Raw genomic sequence first — 13,262 nt, forward strand, 5'->3', positions numbered from 1 at the left:
TTTCCATTTTTTCGTGTTGCCATGGCAACCGTTTGCTGACAGGCAGTTTTGCCCCAAATCACTATTTTTGGTTCTAACAATGTATTTTTCACATTTATTTGCTATATTACTGCTATTTTGTTACATAAATAAAATCCTATATTATTTAGCATATCTTTCATAATTATATATGCATAAAGTATGCTAATTTGATGACGTCATCAGCCCAAAATCCAAGATGGCGGACCGTTTGGCCAGATCAAGAATAACAAGCTACTTATCCCTTAAAATTTGTAACTGCCTGGTATTTTTTCATCAAAAACCATCTAAATGAATTAATTTAGTCTATTTCCATTGCCCTTTGTGATTATTTGTTGCAAAAAAGGAGTTTTAAAAATTCAAGGTGGTGGATATAATATGGCGGAGCCTAACTCGTATCTTAGATGTGCATGACGTCATTTTATGACGTCATCGATGTTGCTATTGGCAATACAAGTCGTAATAAACATTATTGCTCTGTTATCTGCACTTGTTGTTACATTTTTGTAGTATAACTTGAAGTTTTCTGAGAATACCCTTTTTTCATGGGTCCGGCCAATATAATCAAATTGATGACGTCATAATTACGTCATCTTACGTCAACGTAACGTCAAACGTCAAATACTCGTCAGATATTATGTCGATATCATGTCCTGAAAATTTGGTGACCCTACGGTACGTCGTTCAAGAGTTAGAGGACTTAGAAGTGGAGGGCCTCAAAAGCCCCCCCCCCCCCGGTCCAGGGACGACCAAAAAAGCCCGGTCTGAATAGGGTTAAAGTAAAATGGTTAGATAGAATATTCTACATGTAGGACAGTTTTCAATCACTCTCCAAGCCCAGATCTCAAAGAGGCTTGCTTTATACGTCTTTTGAGTCTATATTTTCATGTTTTCCTTTTGTCCGTCAGCCAATCTATGTTTTCGTGACTGAAATATCTGAGCTTCTCATAGTTCCTTAGTCCAGTTGGGATTATGACAAAGTCTAACTTTGAGGGTAAAACTTACAGCCGTTTTCTGTCGTTTCTATATGAAAGGAAAACTTGATAAGACCTCAAGACTTTGATCGTTGTTGGTAACAAATTGGTTCTGGCTTACCGGTGCAGGTTTGCCTAGTTTTTCTGTAGTAATGTCAGAGAAATGTTCATAGTCTCAGAGTGACTCTTATACAAAAACACAGCGCATACACAGTTATTAACTGTTTCAGTATCTATCATGAGTCACAACGTGCCTGTGTACAAAACCTCCAAAGCCAGTGCGTAGGTGTGGACACATCCGCCGAAAAGTTCAATTTTGTCTACCTACTGAGCGAAATGAAAGCGTAAAGATTAAAGCATAATTTCATTTTGAATTTGTCTTAGCTGAAAGGTACACATCACAATGTAAAAGAAAGGACCTGAAATGTTGATCTTCAACCGTTTTAAGCCGGATTTGATCAACCATTGATGTACAGCCGGTGATTCATACTGTTTCATTATCAAACAAGAGTCACAATATGCCTTTATGTGACAAAAAGCTTCAGTCAGTATGTGGGCGTTAATAAGGCACAGTCGGCTGTAAGCCGAATAATATCTTAATTTGTCTACCTTCTGAACTGGATGGAAACATTTCTTTCACTTCGGGTTTGTCTTAGCTATAAGGTATAGATCAAAATGTTGTACAATAAAGGACATGGGGCTTGAAGCTTTAAGGGACTTAGGCCGGATTCTATCATCCATTGACGTGCAACATGTGGCTTTACCTGCACTGTTAACTAGTCTAGATAGACCAGGCGCGGTTCATACCTTGAGTATACGCTACACATCCCCGTGCAAAAGTGAGAGAGCAGTCAGTGGTGAACAGACGGTGTGTCGTGTACGCCTGTGTCAGATAGTAGTTGATCATATAACGTTACCAGACTCCGGATTGTCCTTCTTTAACGCTTCAAGTGGAGTTAGTTTTGAACCGATAATCAGACGTAACAGATCCGGCCCTTTTTACGTCTCCGGCGAGCGGCAGCCAGACCTATTTAAAAGAGGAGAATTCCTTACATCAGGTTAGCCTATAACTTTCAATTACTTCGAATTTTAACTCTAATGGGAAAGTAAGAAAGACTGAATTTTAACACTGACTAGAACATATTGATTTTTCTTGTTATTGCTGTTGGACGAACTTTACATGTTCTTTTACGCATACGAGTATCTTGCAAACGGGTCCCATCGTTGCCAGCAAATTTCCAGACAATAAAATGTAAGATTATCAATTCCTTTGAAGTAAAATATATAGTTGAATAAATAGAATATAGTCTCCTTGTAGGATGAAGAGTGGGGAATTAATTACCTTTTTCATCGGCTACATCATGGAACTCTACTCTAATGTTACTGTTGTTGGACGGACTTAAGTTTTGTACACGTATGACTATTCTGCACACAAGCACGAGGGTTGTCACTAAATTTGCAGTCAGCTTGATGACATGTAATGCACAGAATATCAATCCGTTTGATATTAAATAGTAACTGGCTTGTCTCATCGGCTACATTACATCATAAGATACATTACCTTTCCTAAAAATATGTATGGCCAATATCTATCATGCTAAAATCCTGATTCACATTAAACCTATTTGAGACCGACAGTCTCTATATATGTACACACACACATACACACACACACACACACACACACACATATGTATATATATATATGTAATTTCATTCGAGTCCGTCGTTAGCTGCAAAGTTCTTTTCTGTGAATCCGCATTTCTTTTCCACTGTGCATCAGCCTAGCTCTTTCTGATTTTTATGGTCATTATTCGTTTCCCTCTGGATCGGTCATTTGCAAAGTACTCCCAGTCCTCTGTATAAAAACATGCATCACCTAAACATGCCAAGTATGGAGCTCGTAGTTTACCGTCATATGTTGAATGCAACACCTTGTGAAATTTCTTGTTGCAGAATTTTTATGTTATTTTGTTTCTTGGTGTATATTGTACGTTGCTTATTTACCACTCTGCTGACAATGACAATGTAAAAACCAAATCTCAAACACTTTTGGGAACAATTATGCCGATGCGGTGTGATTGTTGCAATAAGACTAATATGTGAAGGCAACTGGCTGCACACAGGACCTGCAGGTAAATAGGGCCCAGGACTGCAGCCTAGACTGTGGGATTTAGTCCGTTGACTGTGACAAAGCATATTAGACAATAGGCGCTTGCAAAAGCAAGATTATCTACACGATATTTTTCTTTCCTCATACAGAACATGTCTAGCAGACTGGAGATACATCTCATTCTTCTGCTGATGATCCTGAAGGAAAGTGGACCGGTCTCACCGTGTGATACATGTAGCTATCTATCATCCTGTTACTGTCTTGACAAAGACCTCAGAAGTGTTCCTCAAGATCTCCCCATAAGCGTCATTAATCTTTACTTAAATAGGAACGCAATTGTATCCTTGAATCAGTCTGACTTCTCCAGGTACACAAACATAATATACATTGACTTAAGTAGAAACAATCTAACAAGGATAATAATTGGTACATTTTCAAATCTACCCAAGCTTTACCGGCTGGACCTGTACTTCAACCAGATAACTTGCATTCAACCTGGGTCATTTTCTAATCTACCACAGCTTAGCTTTTTGGACCTGTACTCCAACCAGATATCTAACATTCAACCTGGGTCATTTTCTAATCTACCATGGTTAAGTTCGTTGGTACTGTCCTCTAACAAGATAAGTTTCTTTCAACCTGGGTCGCTTTTAAATCTGCCACAGCTTCGCACGTTGTGCCTGTCCTCTAACAAGATATATGACATCCAAGATGCTTTGGGGTCACTTCCAAATCTAACACAGCTTTACACGTTGCAATTGTTCCTGTCCTCCAACCAGATAAAAAAGATCCATCCTGGGTCATTTTCAAATCTACCACAGATTAGCATGTTGCACCTGCCCTCTAACAAGATTAATAACATTCAACCTGGGTCATTTTCAAATCTGCCCAATCTTAAAACGTTGGATCTGTCCTCCAACCAGATAAATAACATTCAACCTGGGACTTTTTCAAATCTACCACAGCTTTCGCTGTTGGACCTGTCTTCTAACCAGATAAATATCATTCCGCCTGGTTCATTTGTAAATCTAACACACCTTGACCGTTTGAACCTGAGCTTCAATCACATAAGTAACATTCAGACCGGCATGTTTTCAAACCTACCCCAACTAAAGACACTGTGGCTAAATAAGAATAAAATTAAGCTGCTGTCAGGATATGATGACCTGGTGCTGATCTCAACTATAAACCTTGAGAATAACCCCTGGCAGTGTGACTGTAGGATGGTTCCCTTCAGGCAGAACATGATTGGGTCACTGTTTGACGATCAAATCACATGTAATGAGCCCAGCAGGTTTTCTGGGCGAAAGCTTAAAGATATAAACCCTGAAGATCTGATCTGTGAAGAAGCTAGAATTGTGAGGTTTGAAGTGGTAGGTGGGAACAGTACATCGGTAAAGGGGGAGACACTCGTTCTAAGGTGTGAAGTTTCCGGGATCCCCACACCAGACATCACAGTCACCCTCCCATCTGAACGGAATGTAACTGTTGAGTCAGGTGGGAGGGTGACTGTGGATGTGAATGGTACCATCACCATAACCAATGTCACTGCAGTAGATTCTGGTCTGTACATCTGTATTGCAGCAAGTCCTGTTGGCTCCACGTCAGCTACACGTATACTAACCACTGACTTTCAAATGCTGACATCAGCACACATCTCAATACCCGTTACACATGTCACGTCAAAGAGAAATGATAACCGGACTCCCTTCTCTTTATATGTTCCCATTGGTGTTTCATCGGTCCTGGTGATATTTTGTGCTGCGAATGCAGTTTTATACAAGCAACGTATCAAAAAACCGCCTCTGGTACCAGTAAGCGCTGCCACTTTTGACAATATGGTAGCTGTACACACTGGCATCTATGATGTAGACGGAGGGGCACCTAGGCTTCCAGGTACTCTTGGAACGGGTGCGGCCAAATTGAAAATCCCTAGTATGTCTGTGGTCCAAGGAAAAGCACAAACTGGTGCTCTATCTGGGCTTCACACAAACGTGTATGAAAACGATAATAAAGTAATAACAGCGGATACCGTATCTGAGCAACACACAAATGTGTATGAAAATGACAATGGAGTTTTGAAAGCTGATTCTACATTTGTGTTACTCACAAACGTGTATGAAAATGATGGTGAAACTGTGACAGCTGACTGTGTTTCTGTGTTTAATACAAACGTGTATGAAAATGACGATGAAGCAGTACCAGTTGGTTTTGAATCTGAGCCAGACACAAAAGTGTATGAAAATGACAATGACGTTTCGGCGGCTACTTCCATATCTGGTCCTGACACAAACGTGTATGAAAATGATAATGAAGTTTCGGCGGCTTGTTCCATATCTGGGCCTGACACAAACGTGTATGAACATGGTCATGACGTTTTGGCGGCTAATTCCATTTCTGGGCCTGACACAAACGTGTATGAACATGACAATGACATTTTGGCGGCTAATTCCATAGCTTGGCATGACACAAACGTGTATGAAAATGACAATGAAGTTTCGGAGGCTAATTCCATATCTGGGCCTGACACAAACGTGCATGAAAATGACAATGAAACAGTAACAACTGATTCCGTATCTAAGCCAGACATAAATGTGTATGAAAATGATACTGATGATGAAGTATACGAGAATACTAATGAAGAAGCAGTATCTTTTCATTCAGTTAATATGCAGCACACGTATACTTTTGATGATGATGATGACCAAATAGTATCTGCTTATTTGGCAACAATGAAAGATGTGGCTACGCTTGAAGACGGAGGGGAAGCAATATCTCCTGACTCATGTGGTTTACCACAGATTGACATGCATGGCGATGAAGAAATAATGTCTGATGATATTAAAGATGAAATGGACGTTCCGCAGTTTGATGGTAGAGATAAGAAAACAAAATATGCTTCTTCTAAATTCAACTATGACGACGAGAATAAGAAAGAAGCACCCACTGCTGTTCAGCCAGTGTATAAGATTAATAAATCAGTACAAGGCACTTCCCAGATAATCTATGGGAAAGACAACGGCGAAGCAGCTTCATCTACTAAGCTCTATAGTTCCTCTGAGGTGTACATGTATTTGAAAAAAGACTTCTCATAAAGAGCATGTACTGAAACGTTATCTGAAAGTTCATCTGTGTTCAAAAGGGCCATTCCAGGTCAGAGTTAAATTTTCTGACCCCAAAAATGACATTTTGTACGGTCCAAGTCCATTTCTTGTCAAAAAATGAGCAATCAACTGCTTCTTTAACGTCACGTGCTGCATGCTGCACTTTACAAAGACTGGACTTGGTGAGCTGAAAATTTGCGTAAGTCCAATGCTTTTTCTTTGTGTGAGAAATTACGGTTACGGTTTTTAAGCTCTGATCCATGCAGAAAAAAATACTGCAACTTGTTGTAGAATGTAGAAACAAAGGAAAAGTTCAGCAATACATCAACAACACATAAATCCTTTTTTAAACGTTTAGTGGATTGTATTTTTAATGTAAGCAGATGAAAGTAAGTTATTTTTGCATGTAAGGCCATGCTGATTCGATTATATGGATGCCATCCTCTGCGAATCCGGAAACTGAGTCCGCCATCTTGTTTTGTGAATATGACATTGACTAAATTTTGTAGTTGAATAGAAGTTAACTTAATTATTCTAATATGACCTTGACTAAGTTTCTATCACGTAAGTAACAAATCAAGTTGTTTTTGTCATTGCTGCCATTCTGACGTTGCACCAAATGGATGACTTTTATTGCACAATTGTATTTTGTGAATATGAACTTTTGACGAGGATATTCTAAAGTGATTGTTATCTGATTCTTGGAGGCGTTAGGAGTTGGCGTTCAGAATAATGAAGAATAATGCTTGTATAAATTAAAGTGTATTTTAGTTTAGTAAGGACAATCTTATGTTGCGAAGAAAAAAGTTAGCTGGAAAAAACCCTTCATTCATAAGGAAAGCTAAGTGGTCAGGAAAGATGTAAAGTATGGTATTACGAACAACGATTCATAATTTTGTTATTTTTCATAATTTTGTTAATTTTCTAACTTTGATTTTGACACTATTGTATGCAATCTATATCATATGTTTGCGCATTTTGCAGCTGTTTTGTTCGATTTACCGTATGCTCGAAACCTTTATTTCGGGAAACGAATTGATGCGCGCGTTGACGCCATCCATATACTCGAAGCAACATATAATATCCATATAAAGTTGGAGAGGTTCTATATCATCTCTTATTTGTGAATACTTTTACTTAATTAAGTTACGGGGGCGATTAGCAGGTTCCTAGCTTCACCCAGAAGTATAATTTGCGCAACTCAAATTTGAAAGGAGGGTGGTAGGCATATAGTTTGAAGTCTTTTATCAAAATCCAACAAATTTCATTGTGTTCATTACTTTCCAGTGGACGTCCTTAAAAGTCAGTAGATGGTGAGATTGTGGTATATGGTATATGTGAAGCATGAATCAAAGTATCTGTCGTGGAATGCAGATCATACAAGATGGCCTGTGTGTTTGCCGTTTGCCTTCTTGTAAGGTACCGCTGGGCGGCGTAATTTTCACGCAAGAATAAACATATTACTAAACGTAATGTTGATACCCTGTCTTAATTGACTTCGAATTTACTTAGATTGTAGACAATACAATACACACAGACAGCGATTGCTGGTGTTGTGACCCACACATTTTATTCCAATTTCTTTCATATAGTAAACTAGAGTATGATAAACCCCATACCTTCGCCAAATGATTCTACCCTTTACAACTGTTGCATTAGTTCTGTTTGCCATTAATTATGCAAATAAGGTCCTCATTTGCATAAATTATATTAACTGATCATCTCCTTCACCAACAACAAACGTAAAAATCTATGTTATGAAAGAAGGCTTTAATCACATTTTCTGATAATTAATGCAAATTATGACCTCATTTGCATAATTAATGTCCAACGATGTTCACCTGTACATAACTTCCAAATGCTACAAGTATGAAGTTCCCGTCATTTACTACAACGACATTATAGCCTTTTTCCATTATTATGCAAATTAGGTCTTTATTTTGCATAATATATATCTACCAATATTCTTCTCTTTCTCAATATTCTTCTCTTTCTCACTTACAAATGTCACATGTTGCAATGGTAATGATAATGGAATAGAGCGTGTTTAGACGATTTCCTAGTTAATTATGCAAATTATATTCCAAATTGCATAAATAATATGTAATTATATGAAGCATCACTCAAGTTATCTACATACCAAAAATTATGACAATCGGTCAACCCCTTCTTGAGTTATACCATTTCAAAGTCTGACACTTAACCTACCCTGCAGTTCCAAAACAAGCCGCTAATTATAAGGGGCCACTCGGCATCAAGAGCTGTCTACCACTAATAACTTATAGCCTAAACATGTCCAGAACTCGAGATATCAAACCAGGAAGTTCCGGAGCTTCACCTTCCGTAAAGGTTAACATAATAACCCTAAGTATATGGTCAAATATAATTCCGAACCGGAACCTTACAGGATGAGAATCAGTAGCAGTTTTAGAACTTTGACATTCCTATTGTTTTGCGGCAACATTACTAACAACATTACTACAAATATACCCACATTCGACGCACCCTGTACGTACACGGTCTCTTTTGCCAGGCAGCGCTGAACGTCCGTTGCGCGAGAAAATATCCCGGTAGTGACAGGGTACCCCATGGGGACACGTAGGGGACACGCCCGAAACTGACAAAACAGCCCGTTAACTGCCCGGCAGGGGCCCTAATTCCAAAGCATTAGGCCTAGGTATTGTAACAGTGGTGTTCAAATACCGCCTACCGTCCTTGCCAAAGGGCTCTAGAGCTTTTGTGGCGACAGCGATAGCGGTCACGTTTTTTATCCGCCGCTCCGGATTCGATCTCGGGTGTTGGCATGTTTGTTTCTTTCTGTTCTTACTCGTCCCACGCCGGCCCTGTGAGTAACAGACTAGCGGATGTGCTACACTGTGAGTAACAGGTTAAGATGTGCCACACAGGGATATCGATCTCGGAGATTCGAGGACGAATCTTGAAAAGAAAAGGGGAGTAGTGTAACAGTGGTGTTCAAATACCGCCTACCGTCCTTGCCAACGGGCTCTGGAGCTTTTGTGGCGACAGCGATAGCGGTCACGATTTGTTATCCGCCGCCCCGGGTTCGATCCCGGGTGTTGGTATGTATGTTTCTTTCTTTCTGTTCTTACTCGCCCCTCTTAATTTCTACAGTATCAATTGCACCGGTGACCGTCAGGGATGTAGCCCCGGCCGGGCTCCGAAGCCACAAATTTGCCCCGGTAGAAGTAGAGAGTGAAAAAAGGATTTCTTTTTCACTTGAACATATTTTAAGATTACAGTGTGTGTGTGTATTCATAAAATGAAACTGTTTGAAATCGTATTGTAATGTCCTGTTACCGATTGAACTCTTATGGTATTCTACCTTATAAAAGCTCTTATAATTTATCTCATTCTATCTTTCTACATTATAAAATCAAACTACCTGAAATGGCATTGTCCTGTTACTTCTTCAACTCCTGTTACGTATAACATTGTATCAAAACAATTCATCAAGTAACGTTGATGAATTGTCAAATCTACATGATGTCAACATCGTATTCCGGTTCCATGTAAAACAGACCGCACTTTTAATGTAATATTATAATGAAACATCGAAGCATCATAGTTTTGCAGTTGAACTAGTTTTATTGATACAACGTCAAGGGCAGATTAAACACAGTGGAGGCAAGATCGTATCAGATGTCGCATTGAACTTGCTTCAAAAGTTGCTTGTCAGCAATCATCATCATGATTATAACTCCGACTCCTGTCATTGAGTGTTGAAATATCCAGCTTAAAGGTATTGTCAGAGGATCGAAATCTTGTTTTTCGTTATGATCAGTACAAAACAGGTACAACTGCATTTTATTTCCCTTATAAGCGTTGACCCCTCTAAGATTTTCAAGCTACTTCAGCACTGGACACATGCATTACTTTGTCAAGGAGATACTACAGTTACATTCAATTTATGGAGCAAGACTCTAATTTTCTTTGCCATTATTGACATTAGAAGTTCATGTCATGCTAATTTAGAAGGACATGAAGTTCTCTCAGCAACGATTGACAAGCAATTCTAGAGAATAAACTTTGCTAGCTTCACTTCGTAATAGGAAGGACCAATAATGATGATGATTGACATTTAGAGGAACTGCTACAAAGTGGGAGCAATGTCAGTTGGGTTTAATTCCCCATACAGGTGGAGTTGCATACTTATTACGAGTATATAGTATATGTACTATATAAGCATTTATTAATGATCATGCTGCAAGGACGTCTGGGCTAGCAAAAACCATACAAGGGGCAGTCCCAGAAAGCCGGAAGAGAAGAAGACAGAAGAAACGATGGGAAGACAACATAAAAGAAAGGACCGGGTTGAGTTTAGCAGAAGCCATAAGAGCGGCAGGGGACGGAGACAGGTGGAGAAGAATAGTGGATGGAGTCATGGTGCCCCAACGACCCATACAGAGGTCAAGGTATAGGTGAGGTGAGGTGAGGTGAGGTGAGGATATGTAGTGTACCAGATCGGCTGATGACTGCCATTGGTGGAGACCCTTTGTGGACAGACTTCTCCTACTGCTACTCGCTGTGGAACTGGGTGAGTTAGTGAGTATGCATTATGTGATAAAACACCCCTTTATAAACTGCAAACTGCTTGATAGCAGTATCCTTTTTATCGCAGCCCTAAACAACTTGCACCCTTATTGCAGAGATCTTCAAATTAGTATTCTTGCATCGCAGATGATCTTTCATAGTAGCAAATGCTAATATTGTTGTCTTTGACGTGCATGTGGCACACAAGTATGCTCCGTTGATCGGTTCTATTGTTCTATTTACTAAGTTCCAGGTCTAGTATAATAATAGAGTAAATATCGCAATGGCCAACTGTAGCAGCTTATATGCTATTTAGTCATTCACTACGTATCCCCATTTCTAACGTCCAACAAATAAAGACACTGAAAGAAAAAAAATTAATCATCGAAAAAAATCCCCAAAGTTGAGCAACCCTATAAGGGTTGTAACGTTACCACTGTTCTTTGTTTTAACCAAAACACAGGAAGAAGATATATCCGAAGACTTTTCTTTCAGAAATTTTTTTTTTCAATGTCAGCTTTTTTAAAGCGCTTGGAGTCCACAGTTAAGCACTATTACAGCCCTAGGTGGGTTCACACGTGCGTATATGTATATATTGAAGTCCGTTTGAGGTCCGCATGGAAGTCTTAGCCTCTACCAGGCTCCACAGGTTGCTGGAAAAATAATAGAACACATATAGACAGGTAAGAAGCCCGACGCGTTAGCTGACCGGGACGCGTTAGCTGGGTCGCAAACCATACTTCCCGGCCAGCTAAGTCCTTTGGCATGTTAAGCATCTTTATTTGTGCCATTTCTACAGTTTTTACTGTCACCTGTGGAGCCAAGTAGAGGCCGAGAACTCCATACGGATCTCATACGGTCTTGAACACATACGCACGTGTGAACCCACCTTATGCATGTTGTTCACTTTGCGTACGAGGCTTTCAATAGCCTGAACAGGACTGGATGTAGATCGCCAGGGCGTCCGCCTGCCCAACATTTCCCCAGTCTGCAAAAAAAAAAAGAAGAAAAGCTGAAGTGTATCAAAATGAGACAAACATAAGCTGAGAGATCGGCCAAGGATAGCCCGGCCTGACGAAGCGGGGTCAAAACAAGCTTCCCGGGATATCATATTCCTTTCCCGGCATTTTTACTTTCCAGGCGTATTCCGGGTTAACAATCGCGAATCGACCCCCACCCACCCCCAACAACTTACGCCAATGCCTCCAGAGAGGCCGGCCGGTGAAGGTTGAATAAAGACAATGGGCTGGGCTTCAGGATCGGTTAATTCGGTCTTTGGGTTACCGAAGCTTTTATTCCTTTAGCTTAAGTCATCCCGTTTACTACATGTACTATACTACTACTACTACTACTACTTCTACTACTACTACTACTACTTCTACTACTACTACTACTACTACTACTACTACTACTACTACTACTACTACTACTACTGCTACTACTACTACTACTACTACTACTCCTACTACTACTACTAATGATGATGATGATGGTGCTGCCACGTATGAAACTGAATGCTTGAAAATACCTCGCTCGTACTGAACGCTGTCGGCCTTCCTGGAGAACAGGATTTGGTTGTTTCCCCTGCTCTTCACCCTTTTCTCCCAAGGACACTCAGCTCCAGGATCAAGGACGATCAGCCATCCCCGGTCATTCGCACAGCCTCCGTAGCTACGGTGGATGAAGAAACGCCTGGTGGTGAAGGAATAGAACAAAACATCAGAAATGTAATATTCAGTCAGCTCAACTTGTACAACTATTATATAGCCTGCAGCTACAAAGTAAGGCACCATAGAATCAAGACCAGCATTCTGTACCCGGCTAAAAGCAGCCAGCCACTTAAAGGGGCATTCCACTCCAGACGGGACTGTTATTTTCCGATAGATATTAATTGTAGAAGTGACAAATGTATGCTATGTACCATGATACGACAAAGAACCCATTAGCCCCAAGCGCATCAAAAAGGATTCAGTCTTCTACAAAACTCCCCATGTACCCTCTTATTAAATTAAATCAATCTCAGCCTATGGCTGAATACAATGAGCCTGACTTAAGTTAGGATACAAAGCTAATTTCAGGGCGCTAAGAAAAACACGTCTAGACATGTGTTCTTTGATATCTTGTGAACAATTAACCTTCTTGGTGAGCCCCTCATTTTTGCCGAAAATATTCACGATAAAGGAAGTGTCTACACGTATAGGGAATACATGGGTAGGGTCTGCATGGGTTTAGTGAGTGTCATATTGTTTTACAAACACACGTTGCGTAATTCGCCACAAGTGGAATTCCGTAAAAGGTCGGCTGATCATATATTCATTGATACATTATCTATTGGAAAATAACACTCTCTTCTGGAGTGGAATGCCCCTTTAACCACTGACCAGAGCAACCAGACACACCAAAACAAGAAGTTCTGCTGCAGTGACATAGAACTAACCTCCATAGCAGGCTCCATTGCAAGGGTCAGAAAGCATAGCCAACTCTCCACACCTATTATATATA

The 13,262-nt window shown here is 40.0% G+C and overlaps 2 protein-coding genes across 2 annotated transcripts in view; one reads left to right on the top strand and one right to left on the bottom strand.

Moving 5' to 3' along the window:
- The first annotated feature begins 2,979 nt into the window (after positions 1-2,979).
- LOC118416307 (leucine-rich repeat and immunoglobulin-like domain containing-NOGO receptor-interacting protein 4) lies at positions 2,980-11,588 on the top strand. The gene is made up of 2 exons (XM_035821396.1): positions 2,980-5,235; positions 11,560-11,588. The coding sequence occupies exons 1-2, from the start codon at positions 3,258-3,260 to the stop codon at positions 11,586-11,588; spliced, it is 2,007 nt and encodes a 668-aa protein (XP_035677289.1). The 5' UTR covers positions 2,980-3,257.
- LOC118415740 overlaps positions 9,818-13,262 on the bottom strand; it is a 56,785-nt gene continuing 53,340 nt past the window's right edge. The window contains exons 4-5 of the mRNA XM_035820526.1: positions 12,289-12,452; positions 9,818-11,748 (exon numbers count right to left, since the gene is read on the bottom strand). Coding sequence (XP_035676419.1) covers positions 11,684-11,748; positions 12,289-12,452 — 229 coding nt within the window. The 3' untranslated portion in view covers positions 9,818-11,683. The remainder of the gene's footprint in view (positions 11,749-12,288; positions 12,453-13,262) is intronic.

The sequence above is a fragment of the Branchiostoma floridae genome, chromosome 5, assembly GCF_000003815.2.
Source record: "Branchiostoma floridae strain S238N-H82 chromosome 5, Bfl_VNyyK, whole genome shotgun sequence".
In the NCBI taxonomy this organism is placed as follows: domain Eukaryota; kingdom Metazoa; phylum Chordata; class Leptocardii; order Amphioxiformes; family Branchiostomatidae; genus Branchiostoma; species Branchiostoma floridae.

Bases quoted from the DNA above. Each gene is read 5' to 3' on its own strand.
- LOC118416307 (XM_035821396.1), top strand. From the start codon at position 3,258: ATGTCTAGCAGACTGGAGATACATCTCATTCTTCTGCTGATGATCCTG. The intron at 5,236-11,559 runs GTGAAACTGTGA...CCATTTCTACAG, and splicing joins AAACGTGTATGAAAATGATG to TTTTTACTGTCACCTGTGGA.